At 48.9% G+C, this 19,229-nt stretch overlaps 2 protein-coding genes across 2 annotated transcripts; one reads left to right on the top strand and one right to left on the bottom strand.

Moving 5' to 3' along the window:
• The first annotated feature begins 2,245 nt into the window (after window positions 1-2,245).
• Window positions 2,246-4,975, top strand: LOC135808569 (F-box only protein 36-like). Its single transcript, XM_065321782.1, has 2 exons — window positions 2,246-2,648; window positions 3,871-4,975. The coding sequence occupies exons 1-2, from the start codon at window positions 2,517-2,519 to the stop codon at window positions 4,384-4,386; spliced, it is 648 nt and encodes a 215-aa protein (XP_065177854.1). The 5' UTR covers window positions 2,246-2,516; the 3' UTR covers window positions 4,387-4,975.
• Window positions 4,976-5,071: 96 nt separating this feature from the next.
• LOC135808568 (uncharacterized) lies at window positions 5,072-18,977 on the bottom strand. Its single transcript, XM_065321781.1, has 9 exons — window positions 17,824-18,977; window positions 16,281-16,355; window positions 15,857-15,928; window positions 8,750-8,839; window positions 8,491-8,559; window positions 8,102-8,164; window positions 7,505-7,662; window positions 6,859-6,981; window positions 5,072-6,189 (listed from the first exon to the last, which is right to left on the bottom strand). The coding sequence occupies exons 1-9, from the start codon at window positions 18,069-18,071 to the stop codon at window positions 5,573-5,575; spliced, it is 1,515 nt and encodes a 504-aa protein (XP_065177853.1). The 5' UTR covers window positions 18,072-18,977; the 3' UTR covers window positions 5,072-5,572.
• Window positions 18,978-19,229: the final 252 nt, after the last annotated feature.

Here is a 19,229-nt window from a genome sequence, read left to right as displayed (position 1 = left end):
TTTGCCCTGTTGCGATCATGCATCATGTGTTTGCGGGGTTCACGGGGTCTTTTCCGTGAGCGATCGGTTCGGCATCCGGAGTCTGCTGAGCTGGTTGTTGCTGAGGCCCAGGTTGCTCGCATGTGAGAATCTATAAATTGCAGCAAATTATTTTATTATAAATACTGGACATAGATATTGAATTAAACTGTACTCGGTGACTCTTTACATTTTACAGGCTACGTTTTATTATTATTATTATTATTGTAAAGCTTTCCTTTTGATCTTGTCTCTTAGTGTTGTGACCGTTCCACAATATTGTGTTGCATTGTTTAAAAACAAAATTTAATGCTATCATCAGACAATATGGTGGGTTGTGTTGATCGTACTGGTACGGTATACATGTGTGTGCAAGGAAAAATAGGCAGCAAACTGTGGGGATGTTGAGATGTACAAATGTCCATGACTACGTATAAGCAACCTTGCGAATAAAGCCTTATAAAGGCCCTTGATCGCGGTCATGAGAAAAGTGCTGTTATTCGCAAGGTTATCCACGAGTTGTTGCTGATGTATCCGAGGCTGGTATTCCCAAAGTTTACTGTACTTCACATGCATGCCGACACTCTGCCCATTATTAGTACTATTTGTCGGTAGAATTGCTCATAGTGTACTCACTAGACGATTTGACACAATCTTCATTACGAAGTAGGAAAATTGAAATAGAGATGTGAAAAACAAATAGATGGAGCAGCAATGCAATGCTACTTGTGCACGTCATACATGTACGTGCACAAGTAACATGTAGTATGATTGTACAAGGATCTGCCCAAGTCAGTCAGCTTTAGTTTAGCACAGTCATGCTATACTTCCGGTAGAAGAACAACAAACAACCAAGTACAGTACTAGTCCAGTGCTGTGATACAGCGTAGGTGATTCAGCTAAACCTAGTGCCTCAACCCAATATCTCCTCCGACCAAGACTTGGCGAAAGATTTGTCTGAGCAATGGAATAGGTGGTCCTGTTAGGCACTAGTAACCTGCGTGTAATGCTATGCTCCAATTTGTTTGCTGTGTCACTGCGGAACTGTTATATCAAGTCGGCCTTAGTAAGCATTTTCGCTTCATACAGTTTCTTCCTGATCATAAGTAGCTAGGTTCGGGATCTTTGCCAACAAAGAGGTGTGTTAACCTGTGATACTGCATTGAAAGATGTGAAGGGAGAAAAGAGGACGAAGGGGGAAAGCACGTGAGTTGTTCCGTTGCATTCTTCTGTAGTTAGAGTTAGGAATGACGAAGGCTTTAACCACGTCCTAGGCCTCCGCATAGCGCAATGCTATTCCTGTCCTCGCTATCTAGTATCCACCTTCTGGAACCAGGTTACCATGTGAGGGCAGGTACATGTACATCTTAGCCGCAACAGTGCAGAATACTGCTATTACCAGTACGCGATGGCACTGTGGCAAATCGACTATGGCAAGTCTGAGGTCAAAGACACAGTCATCATGATTGTAGTGACTCACTGACAGTCATCAGAAAGTAGATCGACTGCGAGATTACATCATGCAATGTGGGGTAAAGGAGTACGAGTACGAGTCCTTCTGGCATCCCGACTGTTCCTGGCCGTGTGAAAAATAAAAAAAGGGTCACTGGTGCTTTGAGTTTGATCTGGACGCCGACTACATTTTTACGAGTCTCAGTATACTGACTGTAGATTTGCACACTACAGTCACCATACAGACCGTACTAGTATCTAGTTTCCTCAAACTGTCAAAGGAAGAAATCTGCAACGCGTTACCTTCAAGCCCATACTCCGTAGTCATGACCCTGATCGATGTGTCGGCGCTTGCCCACTCTTCTGATCACTGACTGTGATGGCACCCACACAGGTCAACAGACTCAGTGTCAATGATCCGACTGAAAGCATGCAAAGATTATTGTACGACTGTCATGGTTCCGAGCAAGGAGTAGTAAAAATACTACTCCCTGGTTCCGAGCATACACTGATGCCCCAGAAACCAGGGAGTCGCACAAAATCGGGTTTGTACGACTCCCTCACTGCCTCAGCCTGCTGGAAACGGACTAAACACTAAGTCTTGTAGAGAGTCTAACCATGCTAACGGTCCGTAGTAGTGCGCAGTCTAACACTACAGACTCAGTACTACAGAGAGTACAGTGCTGGCAGTAGTAACAGATCGATGACAATGCGATATGCCTACTTCGCGAAGACGAAATGCAGCATCACGTGCGATGAAGCCCCGGCTACAAAACTAACCATTCTTCTGCATTCGCCAGTGACAGTCAGTATAAAAACGATCGTCACCACAGAGCTAGCTCGGTATCAAATTTTGGCTTTGGACAAAAATTATTCTAGTGACTTTGTGAAGGAATCACGAGCGACGTCTTCTGTTTTGCAATACTGCCGGCGATTGTGCGCGTAATCTGTTACACTGTTGAGAGCCAGACGAGCGTTTAGCATTCCGGTTCTTCTTTCAGATTGGACTTGACTTCGCCTCGAATTTGTAAATTTCTTGTTCAGTTATGGCGAATGTTATGAAGACAGGCGGTCATTCGTCCAGCACCACGACGGACGTGAAGAGGACGAAGCAGAAGGAAACAGTCCTGTATGAAGCATCTGGCCAGGCCCCAGCGCCAAGCAAGAATTACTATCAGGTTCGTACTGATTATTACGTTTACACAATGTATTGAGCTGTGTCCGAAAAATCAGGACGTTTTATGAACAAATTCCATGTTTTAAAATCTTGTAGGACCCATCACGCAGCTTATTATTGGTTGTGAGCAACACTGGCTCACACTCAATCACTGCTTTTCACCAGAAAAATATTTTATTTCAACGTTTCGGTCATGAAAACCGGTGTGCCCACTTCATTCCTGATGATGGTTATTTAATAACCATCATCAGGAATGAAGTGGGCACACCGGTTAAAAAAAAAAAGAAAAGTAAATTATCGTATCCGTTCCCAAAGGGAACTCACGACGGCCGCTAACACCCGATAAACCCTAGCGGCAGATGCAGCGCCTAACGGTGGGGGTGAGTGGGTAAGCCTCACAACCACTGGCACAAGTGGCGAAAACGACCCCATTAGCTGCATCCATGTACCCCTTGTGCCTGGCCACAAGTTCCCAGTTGACTGTGGGTAGCAGCACGGCTGGAAAAACCGCTCCCAGGCACCAGTTAGGATGGGTTAATAAATGAGGAGCGCTGCAAACTGATAATAAACCACACCTGCCATGTTTGTTGCCAGTTTCTCTTTAAGACTGGAATGATCAATCTACACACAGTGCACTTCTACAGCACAGACACCAATGCTTGCATCCTTGGGGTTACAAAGTTGCGTACATAGTGTAAACGTCATGCTGTCGTGGTTACAAGTTACAGTTTGCAATGTTCAGCAATGGCCATTGAGAGCAATCCATTGAAAGTGTTAGGTCACTTTGTCAAAATTTGCAATGGTGCACACTGCTGTTAATAACAGGTTAACCTTCATAGAAATCCATGGAGCATTCTAGTTGATCGGTTAGAGTTGCCAATTCATCTTCTCACTGACTTGGTCCACATGACAGAGTTCGAAAAGATCACATAGAATAATTATGCAGTGTACATGCATATGTACCACTCGATAGTGTTTGAATCAACATTATTACACACGGATATTTCTTCACTTTTCCAACTCCACAACCATTGATTACTATCCCTTCACTGCGAATCGCTTTATATTCCACCAAATTTCCGGACCTGGCTGCGTTGTAGTTACCGAACAATTAGAAAATGTTAGCACGAGGCACATGTGCATGTACGTAAGGAGCACTGAGATCATGCAGCAGTGGTCTAGAACATAGCTGTGTCTATGGTGGTATTTTGTGTGATGTTCAGGTGCTTGTCGATGAGAACTTTGTGACGCTGAGATGGTGGCCAATCTCCTTTCATCTCGGTCAGCATGCCAGACCTGGTGAGAAACGTATCCCACTGGCTGACTATGCGGACGACAGCCGCACTCGAGATGACGTCAAGTCCAACCTGGGAGCAAATGTGGAGGAGAAGGTCTCTCGCCTGGCACGCGGCATCAACGACCTTCTGTGCAACTTACCCCAAGACATCCTGGTGAAGATATTGGGTGACCTGGACTTGACATCACTCCAGAGAATCAGCTGCTGCAACACTTACCTCAACGAAGTATGCTCGTGTAATGCGCTATGGGAAAAGATCTACCTGCAGAATCACGGCTGGGCAAGTGAGGACCTACATGCGCTCGCCTCCGAGATCACTTGGAAAAAGGTGTTCTTTATGAACAAGCTGCAGCTACAGATGCTGCTAAGCCGCCGGCGAAGAGCTGCCAGCGCTGGGCCAGATTCAAGGCCTCAGACTGGTGGTGTGTTCCTTACTGAGTAGATAGAGACAAGTAACAGAGAGGCATCAGCTTAATATTGACAGATTATCAATGGTCAGGAACTACGCAGTATTCAATGGGTCTGCGATGTAGTCTCAATGCGCGTAGTCTTGAGAAGAAATTCACATCTTGTATAGTGATTTTTCCCCAATCATGTGGTCGCACATATAGGCATATGATTGTGTTTGTGTGTGTGCACGAACGCGCGCTCGCACGCGCGTGTATGTGTGTGTGCGTGTATGTGTGTGCAGGCATGCACATGCAGGATGAAGCACCTCCCTAGATTATCAATCCACTTTGTCATCAATGGGTTTATCGCACCTAAAATTTGAAAGAATATCTGAATGATCTGCTGGATTTCCAGATTCACTTGAGTTTCATAAGATTTTTATTGCTTTCATAGAGAATATGAGAAGAACCTGAGTCAACCCCATTCTAAATGTCCCATCATATATATTATCTTTGCAAGCTGTGGAACAGATTGCTCTAGGACACCGAAGCATTGCTGCTACCAGATGACCTACTACAAGTATAATTTGAATTGTCACAATGTGAATACAATTTATCTATCAGAAGAGACACACTCCTTGACATTTCTTGCACTGGATGTTTTATCAGCATTTATCATGGGATAGTGGGCAACCCTACTGTGGGTGGTGTAGAATGTTACAGGACATTCTACACTAACGTTCATGGCAGCGATGCCATTCTCAAGGATCATGGTGATACCAAAGATAATAATAATATCAAGTGCTGCAGCACATCATGCAATTCAGCTCAATTGTATCAAAGTCAATCCTGCTATGAATTCTCATAGGCATCTAAATAATTATGATGGAGAATTGCCTTTCATTCTTCCTCAACAAAATAAATTTAGAATATGTATCCCTAGAGCAACTTTCAGCAGGGGAAAGCATGTAAGATAGTACTCTCCGCGTGTGGTGCTTCGCGAAACAACAGTGATTCCCCAGCATCTACAAATTGATGCCAGGAGATGGAATTTTTTAAATACAGTTTCAAGCCTACCCATCCTGGCTGTAAATGGTGTTTTAAAGGTTAACATTGAGTGGACTGGTCACATTTATCAATCACTGCATTAGTTAGTTAGTGCCTCGAGCCCGCACAACTTCTAAAATTTCAAATGCATAGATATGATGGAGTGTGGTGCTAATGCAAGCGACATTGTTCTCATCCGTCACTGGGGTCACCTTCCTCGTTTTCTTCGTATATTGGCTGATGGCGTAATGATGTTCGGCTGACCATTGAACCTGGTCTGCTTGCTGACAGCGGTCTCTGTGGGCTAGTGTTAGGGGTGGCTTGTGGGGACGGTCCAGGTGAAGGCTTTCCCGTCTTTTGGGATTTGTCTGACTTTTCACCTGGTTTTGGCAGGGGTTTCTGTGATCCCACATTCCCTCCTAGCCCGCTGCAAATGGCTGCCATAATACTACCGTCTGGTGCGCTGTCCAAGCCAGATATATCCGGGCCAAGGCCAAAGTCCGGGAACGCAAATGCATCCTGCCCGTCGTCTCTGGAGTTGTGGGAGCGAACTGAGCTAGCTCGCAACTCGTGGATTAATCGCTGAGCACTGTCCGCTTGACGAATTTGCCGCTGATTTTGTCTATAGCAGCAGGCAATAACGATGCACATTGCGATGACTATCACTGCGCAAGCGGAGGCAGTTACAATTCCAACTGTGCTCGTCAGGAACTCTCTCGCCTTGCTCTGCCAGCTAGAGCCATCCTCAGTTGCTTGAGGCGGTTGGGGTGCTCTAGTGGTCGCCTGGGGAGTCGTTGGCACCATCGGCACTGGAAAAAACAAACAAACAAGGAGAACTGATTTTCTAAGCCAGGAGTCATTAGTGCTGGGTCATGATTTCCAACAGACAGGTGTGAAAGTTTGTGTGCTACAGTATCCACCCATACTTTGAAGCAAGTACAAACAGGCAAGGATGTTTATGAAAGAACTCTCAGAGGCAAATGATACTGGCAAACCCTGACGGTTTCCCCGGGAAAATCCCGGGAAATCAACACTACTCCCGGGGCCCGGGGATTTCAAGCAAACTCCCGGAAAAGTCACAATTTCGTGTGATACACAATTTTCCTGAAAACTCCATGACTTCGCCTGGAATATTCCGGTTTTTTCAAAGATACGTACAGTGCGCACTCGCACTTCGAACTGTGCACGGCACTTTCAAGACCTGACCAGCCTGCAAGATCTGCACTGACAGACGGGCGCCAACTGATCGAACTGCACTGCATGGTCGAACTGTGCTGTACGCAGATCTGCAGAGTCTATACCGTCAAGGAAGTGTTTCACGTTGGCCGATACCAGGCATACACATGTAATTATGGTCTATGATAACCGGAAGCCACATCTAATGCAGCTCTGACAACACTCCTCAACACTGCCAGCACATCTATTTCAAGATTCAGAGGCAACGCCGTTACATCGCACCTCACACACTCAGCGCGTACCACAAACTGTGTTGGAGCCCACTGGGTTGCTGCAGTCTAAGTACGGGATGGTGGTCCGCGCCGAACAAACAAAGTCACCGTGTTCGTTGCAGAGGGATGTGGAGGAGGACAGAGTTGCGCATCCTGAACGAGAGAACACATTCAATAACAGCCGCAACAAGATTATTATTATTATTATTATTATTATTATTATTTATTGATCAATGACATTCATCGAATTTGTCCGGGCCTGGCAGGCCTGGGGGGGGGGGGGAGTTGAAAAAACAGTTCTTGTGCATGCTAGTGACGCGAAACAAACAGACATTGTCCTACGCGGAAGGGTTTGTGAGGTGCTATCGATCACGGGGATGAACATACAGGGCTAAACATGTCAAGCCTCTCTCTTTTAAAAGTCGATTCACTATGGTATAGTATAGACAAACCTGGAACATAGCCTGGATAAAGTGGATATAATTAACTAGATTATGTGTGAAAATGCAGTGCTCATTTGCGTGTAGGCAAGTTGCCTGAAAACAAATTACGTATAATGAATCTGCGGGAGATGTCCTTCAGAATTTCGAAGCCTGGAATTGTCTGGAAAATTAAGCCTATCAAGGGGGTTTCAAGGAATAGCCAGTATCCGTACATGCGCATCCATCAACCTCACCGCATGAGTTCATGGATGCCAGAGTCCTGCCTTTCATTGCGGGTGGAGAGTCGCACACAGACGTGGCCCTGTCGTCCCACACCATGCTGAGGTTGAGAGCTCTTCTCACCAGTGGGCACACACAAGCTGTACATTGCCATTTGATACTTCCCAGAGAGCTGAAGAAAGAAGATTAACATGGCACTATGTTACTGAGTGTTCCAAGCCGTTACGGGAATTCTGGGCTGTCTAGCTTACGCAGTACGGGGCAAGGAGCTGTTTGCGCGCTCTCTATGTTTCTATACATTGATGACTACAATGCTGGCGGACTGCAGACTTGTGGTTGAACCAGGGTAAGTCGACTGAAGTACTTGTAATGTAAGCTAAAACTTCTTCTTCTAAGCATACACATTGCATATACATGTACATGTAGCAGAGTTGGAGAGCATTCCATAGTGTACCTGTGATCCAATGGCATGTCCCACGGACGTTATGCATTAGCTAGTGAAGCAAGCCTTATGACCACAAGAAACATTTCCAAAGAAAAAAACCCAAAGGAATGATTTTTGGCAACTAGCAGCCAGCATGATAATAGGGTTTTCTCCAGGCACTGCTTACATGTGTTTTATGTTTTGTAGCAGGTCTTCTGTAAGCGATGCAATGTCGGTGCCTCCTACCAATCTGAGAACAACAACAAAATGCAGAACCCACACCTATAGATGTCATTTGTTCACACAAGCAACCAAATACACACATTCCTCGGTATGGTATTTTATTTTATTTCATCGGAAGAACAGGCACCGATGCCTTCTTGGTAGACCATCAACTTGGCCCGATACATGATCAATATCAGCAAAGATGCATTGCATGCACTCACGAAACCAAAATGAATCTAGGTGGAAGACTACACACATGTGCGCATCATATGAACGTAAATGTAGCATTGCTACCTGATAATCACAAGTTACTTGTCGGATAATTTAAGTGCCATTCAATGTCATCCTTACAATGTTTGCACTGCCTTGTTGGCAAATGAATGCCTTGCTATTCCGCTCACCCTGCTATCTGTTAGATCACTGTGCACAACATATCAAAGTAAAAAGAACGTGTATCATTTCCACAATGCAGTCAGTCCTTAACACATCCAGACCATCACACACAGGGAATAAATGATGTAAGGGTGGCATCATACATGACAATGATGACATCAAAGGTCCATGTGACTCTAGATGCAGAACATCCTACTAGACAGCTGTCAATACGTACATGATCCGAAGGGTTGGCGAATTGGGAAGCAACGTTGCGAAATCCAGGATGCCAAGGCCTTTCTGTGGCGATCTCAGCTTTGTCAGAGTTCTAAGAGATCACACACCAAGAACACGATCACGGTGTATGGCACAATACTACTAGGTTTGCGTGTGCATGGAACGATACAGCCAAACTCTTATTAGACGTATCTCCATGGGCAGCAGAAAAGTGGAACTTGCTATCCCTGCAATCTTCAGCGTGGGTCAATACATCCGTTCTCTAGCCAATGTCCTCACTAAGCAAGAGCATGTTATATCAGAGCACAGACACTACATGTACTTTCTAAGTTACTTCCACTGTACGTCATGCAAACTCCGTGATGCGTTGGATGCGAATTGCCGAGACGTATGCGTCAAAGATCTCAAGTGTACTGTACGGGGATACGCATGATATTTGCCACATATGGATGTACTGCTAGGGATGCCCACAAAATCGGTTGTGGCGACAAACGCGATTAGGCCGGCTGCAGGGACGCCGTAATGTCGCACTCGCCCCAGCACCATTCAAACAGTTCCCTTTGGCAGTTCACGGCACGAACTTCAACAAAGCCCCGTGAATGCGTACTAGGGGAAGGCTAGACAGCATGTCTCTAGACATCAATAGGCATCGTATGAAAAGCCAGTCAATAGCACTAAAGAGCGAAAGCCTTTGTCACGGTTCGGTTTCACTCGCGCACCGGGCCCGAGCTGCCAGCGCAAACAAATGCCGGGCCAACGGATGGCCACGGCCATCAAAAACAGGAACAAACCCATCCACGGCTCTTTCTCTTGCTAGCTGTGCTGCTGCGTGCATCCAACTGTTTTGCAATTTCTTTCTTCCTTGTTGCAATTACTCGGCGAGATTTGAAATTTCTAAAGTTCCGCAGTCGCAGGAGATCCTGAGCCGTCACCATGAGCTCCGTGCCATCACTTTCCGATCTCCGCCAACTCAAAGTCGACGGAGTTGAAACTCGACTGCGAGAACTGGGGCTTTCTTGCTCAGGCAATTTTAGAGCCCAGGTGAGCCGTCTGCATGAGCATTTGTCGGCCCAGGCAAGAAACAAAGCTAAGTCTACGAGCCAGGTCGAAAAAAAAAAAGACCACGCGTCGGCGGGCTAGTCCTGCAGTCCCGGCCACTCAAAGCCCCGCGGCCGCGACCCAGCCTGACTCGTCGCCCGCGTTCACGTCGCAGCAATCTGCCGAGATCTCTCGGGTCGTGCAAGATGCAGTGGCGTCCTGCATGACGTCATTGACAACTTCGATGGGTCTACCGGTGGTACCTCCACATGCACAGCCAACTGTAGCAGCAGCAACAGCAGCACAGCGGGCTGGTCCAGTCTCTGGTGATGTTGTGGTGCCTGACTCTGAGCCTGAATATGTCCAGCCTTCACTGGCTTCAGCACTAAGACCAGACCAGGAGAGTCTCTTCCTGGACGGCGATTTGCTCGCCCCAGAGCGTCCACCATCCATCCCATTACCTGCCCTCAGCGACCATCTCACGGACAAGATTATCAAACGTGAGTACGTTGATTTTGGTAGGGTACTGGGAGAGCTGGCTTTTGATACGAGCATGGGTCCGGACAGTGGGTTCACCCTGCAGGGGACGGGGGACCACATCACCCTTGTGCCATCTGCCATGTCGTCGTCATCCCGTCTAAAGAAAGTTGTAGACTTGACATCGTGGTTGGAGGCGTTCTCAGCCTTCGCCCAAGTAGCCCTCCACCACGACCCCGGCAGAGGTCCGGAATTATTCAAGTACCAAAGCACAATCGTGAAAGCGGCCGCACGCTATACATTCGGTGCGTGGTCTGGCTTCGACATGTCGTTCCGTGCAAGAGCTGCACGCAGCAAATCTAGCCTTGCCACGTCAGATCCGGAACTCTGGTCGGAGTGGTTTACAAACTCCATCCTGCCTCCCTGCCGTCACTGCAACCGGCAAGGTCATTTAACAGTTCGCTGCCCCCGCGCCCGTAGCCTAGCTTCACTGTCTGACGGGCCAGCAGCCAAACGCCCCTTTCCGGCACAGCGGTCAGGGGCTACCGCTCACCCAAACGCCCCAGCTGTCTGCCGCGACTACAACCAAGGCCGCTGCCAACGCGCAGCCTGTCGCTACGGCCACCAGTGCAGCACATGCTTTGGCAGCCACCCCGCGAAGTCATGCCCAGGAAAGCCAGCCGCCGCCAGCCGCGACCAATAGCTCGCAGTTGCCCAGCTTGGAGACTCGGTCACTCCAGTCACTCACCGGTAACTCTACACTCACCCAGGCCAATAGCACTCACACACTCTGCCCAGCTGCTCACATCTCTCCTACACGCACCCTCGCTCACGAGCCAATCCATTTGCACACGCCTGTAACCCCCATTAACGTTTCTTACCTGCAGGACGCTTTGTGTCAGCATCCTGATCCGGCTTTTGCCTCATTCGTAATACATTCTTTGTCTTACGGGTTCGATATTGGGTTTGCTGGTCCCCGTACCTTCCGAGTCTCTCGTAATCTCAAATCAGCGATTGAGCACCCTGACATTGTCGATGCTGCCATCGGTCGTGAAATTGCCGCAGGTCGCATGGCCGGTCCCTACCAAGAGCCCCCCTTCACACTTACACAGGTCTCCGGTTTGGGTGTGGTTCCCAAAAAGTCACGGTCGGTGCAAAAATGGCGCTTGATTATGCATCTGTCAGCACCACAGGGCCACTCAGTGAACGATGGTATCCCTGTCGACAAATTCTCTGTACAGTACTGTTCGGTCGACGACGGCGTAAATCTCGCACGGTCCCTAGGCCGTGGCTGCCATCTGTGGAAGGTCGACCTCCAAGACGCATTTCGCATTTGTCCAGTACGGAAAGAGGACTGGGAACTATTATGCCTGTTCTGGCGCGGGCAATATTACGTGGACAAATGCCTACCCTTCGGCCTTCGCTCATCACCGTCGCTGTTTAACAAAGTCGCAGACGCCCTCCAGTGGGTCATGTCGCACAACTTCGACGTAGCCCCAGTCATCCACTACTTAGACGACTACCTTGGTGGAGCGACGGACTCTATCGGCGCACAGCACCAGCTTGACCGTGCCCTGGTAGCCTGCCACGACTTAGGCTTCCCGGTCAATCCAAAAAAGGTGGAAGGCCCTAGTACAACCCTGACATTCCTCGGTGTCATGCTGGACACAGAGCGCTTCGAAATCCGCCTCCCATCCGACAAGTTAGAAGACCTTCTCATTGCCCTCAAGGCTTGGCAACATACCCGCCCTACCGCCCGCAAGTCTGAATTGTTGTCCCTGATAGGTCACCTCAGCTTTGCCTGCAAGGCGGTCCCTGCGGGCCGCATGTTTCTGCGCCGCCTCATTGATCTCAGCACGACGGTCCCGCATCCAAACGATTACATCAGAATCACAGAAGACGCCAAAGCAGACATCCAGTGGTGGCTTGACTTCCTCCCTGCCTGGAATGGCGTCGCCTTCTTCCTAGAACCCACGTGGTCAGCCGCCGCCGATATGGACCTCTACACGGACGCATCTAGAGCCATCGGCTATGGTGCTTTCTTCGCCGGCCGGTGGCTCCAACACCGGTGGCAGAGGCACCAATCCCAGAGATCCATCGCGTGGATGGAGCTCTTTGCCATCGTGGCCGCAGCATCCACATGGGCACCGCAGCTGCATCTGAAGCGCATCCGCTTCCACTGCGACAACCGTAGCGTATGCGACATCTGGCTCCGCTCACGCACAAAGTGCCCCGACTTAATGGCGCTGGTACGCACTTTGTTTGCCATTGCTGCCCGACACAACTTTCACGTCATAGTCTCCCACATCCCCGGCACTGACAATGCGATTGCTGACTCCCTGTCTCGGTTTCAGATGGCCCGATTTCGCCGACTGGCACCCACAGCAGAAGACACACCATCTCCGGTGCCCGAGAGCACCTACTCCCTCTGATGTTGGAGGGTCAGGCCTACCAGTGGCTAGGCCTGTCAGCGTCCACACGTGCCACATACGCGACAGCCTGGAAACGACTGCACCAATTCTGCCAACTAGTCGGCACCAAGGTGATTACAGACACCATCATGCTGGCGTTTGTAGCCTACCTGGCGCGTCAACATGCCGCGTCAACCGTCCGCCTGTATGTGTCGGCGATCCGGGCAATTGCCAAAGAAAACGGCAAAGATCTCTCATCGCGAAGAGTGGACCTCGCAGTTCAAGGAGTGGCACGTGCACAGGCCAACCGAACTAAAAACGCCAGTAAGCCAATCCTCCTGCCCCACATGGCAGCTATGCGCAGGGCCCTGATACGGTCTAACCTCAACGCGACCGACCGAGCCATGGTATGGGCAGCTATTTGCCTGGGCTTCTTTGCGTGTCTCCGGGCAAGTGAGTACACTTCCACAACCGCCACGACCATGTCAGACGGTGGCCTCCGAACAGAAGACCTCTCCATCACGCCGCAGGCAATACAGGTCACAATCAAGAAGTCCAAGACCGACCAACTCGGCAAGGGTCACTCCGTCCGGCTCACAACCACCAACTCAACGGTTTGCCCGGTCAAAGCCATGCATACCTATCTATCAAGACGCCCCAACCTGCCCAATAGACCACTGTTCGTTGACAGCTGTGGCAAGTTCCTAACTGCACCAAGACTCACCCGTCTAATCCGTCAGCTCCTGAGCAGCGCAGGGTACCCACCTATCCAGTATTCACTGCACGGCCTCAGAGCCGGAGCCGCAACCACAGGAGCAATGAGCGGCTTCACCGAATCCGAGATCATGAAACTCGGCAGATGGCGAAGTGCCTGCTACAAGAACTATGTACGCTGTGGAAAGTAACTGTTCGCCGTCCGCAGGCGCGCAAGCGCGCACAGCCACACCCACATACACGCACCCGCAGACACATACACACGCACGCACACACACCCACGCATGCACACACACATGCATGCACGCGTACACGCACCCACAGTCTGACACCGCACAAGCATGCATGCAGGTACACACGCTACGCACACGCTGGTACGCCCATTCGCGGACGTATGCACTCACGTTCTAGCACTGACTGTGCACGCACGCCTCTGATACTTATGATAAGTTATCTGCACCACTCTGTTGCTGTGCTATAGCTCCCACCTAGCGGTGTGGGACACCCCATGCTATGGCGGTGTGGGACACCCCAGACCATGGCGGTGTGGGACACCCCATGCCATGGCGGTGTGGGACACCCCATGCCATGGCGGTGTGGGACACCCCATGCCATGGCGGTGTGGGACACCCCATGTGTGCACGCACGCTCCGACTACATGCGATTCAAACCCTTCTCGGTGTCACTAAGGGAAAACAAACATGCGAAGGGCACGCATTTGAACTACGTACATGTAGCTGAAGCGCTTGAATACCACACTAAGGTCATTCGGCTGACCAACGCGGAATTTGGGGGCATTCGGCGGCTTGGTCTGATTCCTAGCTTGTTGGTAACCGGCTTGAGGTTTCCAAGGTTGCTATGACAACGTGCAGTCATGCGCAGGGCCACCCAACATGCGTTGGGGGCCCAGGAAAGACAGAAACGCGTTGCTAGGCAACAGCAAAAGCGCTCAGCGAGTATCACGCTACTCATGCAGCACGCACGCTGGCTTAGGGTATCACGCTACCCTTGCGCTGCGGGGTACCACATTGCCCCTCGCTGGAATCAGACCCGCGCCCCGGATACCTTGCGCTGGCCTCCTGACGGCCAAACTCAACCAACTTGCGCGCTGTGACTGGGGTTGTGCATGCCTTAGCGACATAATGTGGCCCAGGTCGGCAGACTTTCAATTAGCCAAGCGAGCTACTCAGGCCAGGGCGCATGATCACTATTCGCAGCACTTATCGTCCATGCAGCAGTCGGGTTAAAATCGGTTGTGGCGACAAACGCGATTAGGCCGGCTGCAGGGACGCCGTAATGTCGCACTCGCCCCAGCACCATTCAAACAGTTCCCTTTGGCAGTTCACGGCACGAACTTCAACAAAGCCCCGTGAATGCGTACTAGGGGAAGGCTAGACAGCATGTCTCTAGACATCAATAGGCATCGTATGAAAAGCCAGTCAATAGCACTAAAGAGCGAAAGCCTTTGTCACGGTTCGGTTTCACTCGCGCACCGGGCCCGAGCTGCCAGCGCAAACAAATGCCGGGCGCGAGCTGGCAGCACGAACAAACACCGTACTCACACGAGACCGCTGGGCCAACGGATGGCCACGGCCATCAAAAACAGGAACAAACCCATCCACGGCTCTTTCTCTTGCTAGCTGTGCTGCTGCGTGCATCCAACTGTTTTGCAATTTCTCCCTCCCACCCACGCCTCTTGATGTGTCCTAGCTCACTATTCTGGACAAATATTAATTCAATTGCAATGAAGCGCCGGGGGCCGGCGGGGGCATTCGGCGGCTTGGTCTGATTCCTAGCTTGTTGGTAACCGGCTTGAGGTTTCCAAGGTTGCTATGACAACGTGCAGTCATGCGCAGGGCCACCCAACATGCGTTGGGGGCCCAGGAAAGACAGAAACGCGTTGCTAGGCAACAGCAAAAGCGCTCAGCGAGTATCACGCTACTCATGCAGCACGCACGCTGGCTTAGGGTATCACGCTACCCTTGCGCTGCGGGGTACCACATTGCCCCTCGCTGGAATCAGACCCGCGCCCCGGATACCTTGCTCTGGCCTCCTGACGGCCAAACTCAACCAACTTGCGCGCTGTGACTGGGGTTGTGCATGCCTTAGCGACATAATGTGGCCCAGGTCGGCAGACTTTCAATTAGCCAAGCGAGCTACTCAGGCCAGGGCGCATGATCACTATTCGCAGCACTTATCGTCCATGCAGCAGTCGGGTTAACAAGATAACAGCCTACTTTGAAGTCAGTTAATACTTAATAGAGATACTAACCTAAACCACATCAGTGTACATATACTTGGGATAGAAGTTTTTTTGTTTTTTTGTTTTTTGTGTACAGTGCACATGCACTTGGGATCACAGTAAGTCCACAGGAACAGAAAAAAACAAAAACAAAAAAAAGACACAAGCAGAGAACTTGTACAGTGCACACCAACTACTAATGACAACAGCCTAGCAGCATTCTTACATTGAAACCAGTCTGGAGAGCTGACTAAACGCGGACGGATGGATGGTCGCCACACGCATGTCTGACAAGACCCTACATGGAAGAAAGAAACAAATACCGCATGTGTTTTTATCATATCCTTGTGCTTACGTCCAATGAGCATTTATGGTTGGTTACCTTTATGGGCAAGGTGCTTTCAGGGATGTACAGAGGGAGTTATGCTGTACTTATTTCAATACTAAGATTTGATTGTTTACGTGACAGAGGCCCAAGGTGTACAGTTTTAAAAGGCAATAACAGTCATGTGAAAATAACCATAATTATGGCTGACATGGGTAGTCGTTATGATGCCAGCTGGGCTGCTAAGAAAAATATACTCTTTTCAGCATTGTCATAACATACATAATACATATGCCTGAACTTAGCTAAATCAGATTCTACTTACAGCTCGCGAAGCTGAGCGTATTCATCGAAGGCCTTCTCCTGGATCTCAGTGGTCATCGTGTATTTGGTGATAATTCTACAGTGACGGGAAGGTAAAAAAGCTGTCATTAGTACAAACACTATAACAGGTACATGTACATGAGCAAGCTGAAATGAATTACCAAAGATACCAGGCTCGACATCGGCAGGAATTTTACTACCATAGTGACGGACATAAAGGTACGTGCGCTTATGAGTGAGTTTTTGAGTTATTTGCTCTTTCTTGCCGGTCGTTTTGCCTCACACATAGGCGCATGCGCTTGAGTTGTTAGTGTACCGGTACCTTGCATAATTACGCACATAGTGCAATGCCGCACTGCACATTGAACTATGTGAATACGGTGTTTTTGTGGTGTCTGTTTGTCGCGGGATGGACCGCATTTAGGTTCACCTATAAGCCCATGCGCTTTTTTGTGAGGGTGTGCTTATGCCCTGGTATAGGCACATGTGCTTATATGCGCGTCACTACGGTATAATCCTGGCACCCTAGTCTACGTTAATCACATATTCTCATAGCCTTCCGCATGGAAATTCTACGAAGCTGACATGCCATAAGCTTATGCGTGACCGGAGACAAAATTAATATCCCTGTTAACAGGCGGGAAACCTGATATTTCAGGGAACGTCAAGAGCAGTTTCCAGAGGAATTTGGACACGATCTTGCTCTGTGTATGATATCTTTTAGAAGTAATGCTACACTCCCTGGTATGGAGGCGGAAGGACAATGAATCTGAATCAAATGAACATCATTACTGCCATCTGCGACGACCGGCGCCACTGGTATGGTGATTATGGACATGGCCATGCTTGAAGGTTTTAAGATCTCAATGATCATGGAATGTCCCAGCGTGTGTAGCCAACAATGTGTGTAAGTACTAAGAACAGAGGATTATCAACATACTTTCCTCACTAGAGTTATTTAATTTCTATATTTCTTTTATTGAAAACCACCAACCTTCAGACATGTGAATGTGCACAGATACAGAGTATACCCGTCTCAAATTGTTCTTCTTATTCTGTGGGAATGAGCGTGCCAGTTATATGACAGGTGTAGCAAAAATGTCCCGGCATCATGCACAGAGCTAACGTTAGAGGCTCATATTCACTATAATTATTGACTTGCATTCATTATGATACTGAAATTGGGCAATGGGCAGTGATTGGCCCTGTAGCCAACGTGAAGCCGTACCACCCCTCAAGAGCTAGCTTTGGGCATTCTGTACGATTGCGTGTATGTACTCTGTAGTTGACGTCACGGACCACTGTATCACCTCTGGAAAAGGTGGTGACTTTCACCTTAGACCTAGTATTTTTCCTCCTCAAGTTTGCACCTTACCACCTGATCCTTGTAGTAATTATGGAGCATGGTGAGCATCCATTATTATGTCCATGAGCTGAGATCATGCAATGGTGTGCAGTGTGATACGCAGTGTGACATGTACAGTCAGTGTATATTTTACCACCACACGAATACAGCACACACCACTCTCCTCAGTTATACTTACAGTGTGAATATCGTCGCAGGCTGACCACTTGTCTTGCTCAGTGCACCCAGGACGTCTTGCAAAGTATTTGTCGTCGAACCGTTGCAGATCACTGCCGGCTGGGCTGAACTGTAGACCCGACTGCGATTGTAAGAGCTTTCACACGTGCACTCCGTTAGGACTGGGGCAGAGCAAGCTAACTGACCGTCCGCTATGCTGCACGCAACCACTAGCGCTGCTGCTGCTGCAAGAACCATCAGCCTCTCCATGTTTGCTCGATTTGAGGAGACCACTATGTTTTCTTGGTTTGAGCTCACGTTGGCTTTTCACAACATTGCTAATCCTTGTTCTACTGTCGAAGATCGAGTCATACTTAGTAGATATAGCCCAGTTGTGACTATTTCCAGGCAGCTTCTACTGATCTCTTCAGAAGCATTGAAATTTATAATTGGCAATACACCTAGAACCAACATCGCTACACGGAGCGTTTCAAAAAATAGTTTCATTCAGAGGAAGAGCGCTCCACAACCCTTGGCATGAGATCCCGACAGTTGTAGACCTTACATGTGCCAGATACGACCTTCAAGACCACCCATTCCGTACTGACGTCGCCAAGCTGAGATGCCTGTTGGAGCGACACGGTATGCATTCTGCCAGCTAGTAGACGTCTGAAGTCTTTGCCATTCCAAGTCCGAGTCAGGGGCTGCTGCACACGGACTCCGTGCACGTGCAGGTAAGGAGCACGCCCACAAATAATTTAATTTTGAATGTGCACGTTCATTGTAGAATCTACATGGCATATGGCAGCTTGAGACGGTAGGAGAGGCAGGCCGTATACCGTAGCCCATTATGCATGGCATAGTAGACAGATAGATGACTACTAATTGATTTTTTATACTACATGTACATGAGTTGTAACGAGGGAGTACTAAAATACCCTGGTGCACAGTACGTATATTACAGTCATAAACTGTAGTAGTTGGTACAGCGGTAGAAGCCTGCACGCAGACGGTCAGTGTTCTCTGACATGGACGTTGGGAAGGCTACGTTCATTTCGGTATTGACCGTACTACTTTTCGCCTCCTGCAGTGAATTTTTCATTAAAATGAAAATAATGTCACAGTTACAGGATGATCCTTGAAGGTCGGTCAGAGTTCTCATTGTCTCCCGAGTCCTGATGATTGGCTAGAGCAAGAAACTGCGTGTAGAGACGAATTCCACTGGACCTTGTGTGCATGTGTGTGTGTGTGGGGGGGGGGGGGGGGGTGGGGTGGGGTGGGGGGGGGGGGGTGTATTTGTAGTCATAAACATAAAAAGCACGATTAGCAGTGGAGTCTTGTATTACTGCCCACTACGCCTAAAGTAAAACGTCAGTGTACTGCACATTCTAACATTCTAGGGACGTAAAAATCAGTGCCTCGAAGCCA

This window comes from Sycon ciliatum, chromosome 2, assembly GCF_964019385.1.
Source record: "Sycon ciliatum chromosome 2, ocSycCili1.1, whole genome shotgun sequence".
Taxonomy (NCBI): domain Eukaryota; kingdom Metazoa; phylum Porifera; class Calcarea; order Leucosolenida; family Sycettidae; genus Sycon; species Sycon ciliatum.
The sequence above is the reverse complement of the archived record's forward strand: the minus strand, read 5'-3'. Positions and strand labels throughout refer to the sequence as shown.

Excerpts from the sequence above, each read along its gene's own strand:
- LOC135808569 (XM_065321782.1), top strand. The coding sequence starts at position 2,517 with ATGGCGAATGTTATGAAGACAGGCGGTCATTCGTCCAGCACCACGACG. Across the intron at positions 2,649-3,870 it reads CAAGCAAGAATTACTATCAG|GTGCTTGTCGATGAGAACTT; the intron begins GTTCGTACTGAT and ends TGTGATGTTCAG.
- LOC135808568 (XM_065321781.1), bottom strand. The coding sequence starts at position 18,071 with ATGGAGAGGCTGATGGTTCTTGCAGCAGCAGCAGCGCTAGTGGTTGCG. Across the intron at positions 8,840-15,856 it reads CTCTCCAGACTGGTTTCAAT|AACTCTGACAAAGCTGAGAT; the intron begins GTAAGAATGCTG and ends GTGATCTCTTAG. Across the intron at positions 7,663-8,101 it reads CTACAAAACATAAAACACAT|CTCTCTGGGAAGTATCAAAT; the intron begins GTAAGCAGTGCC and ends TTCTTTCTTCAG.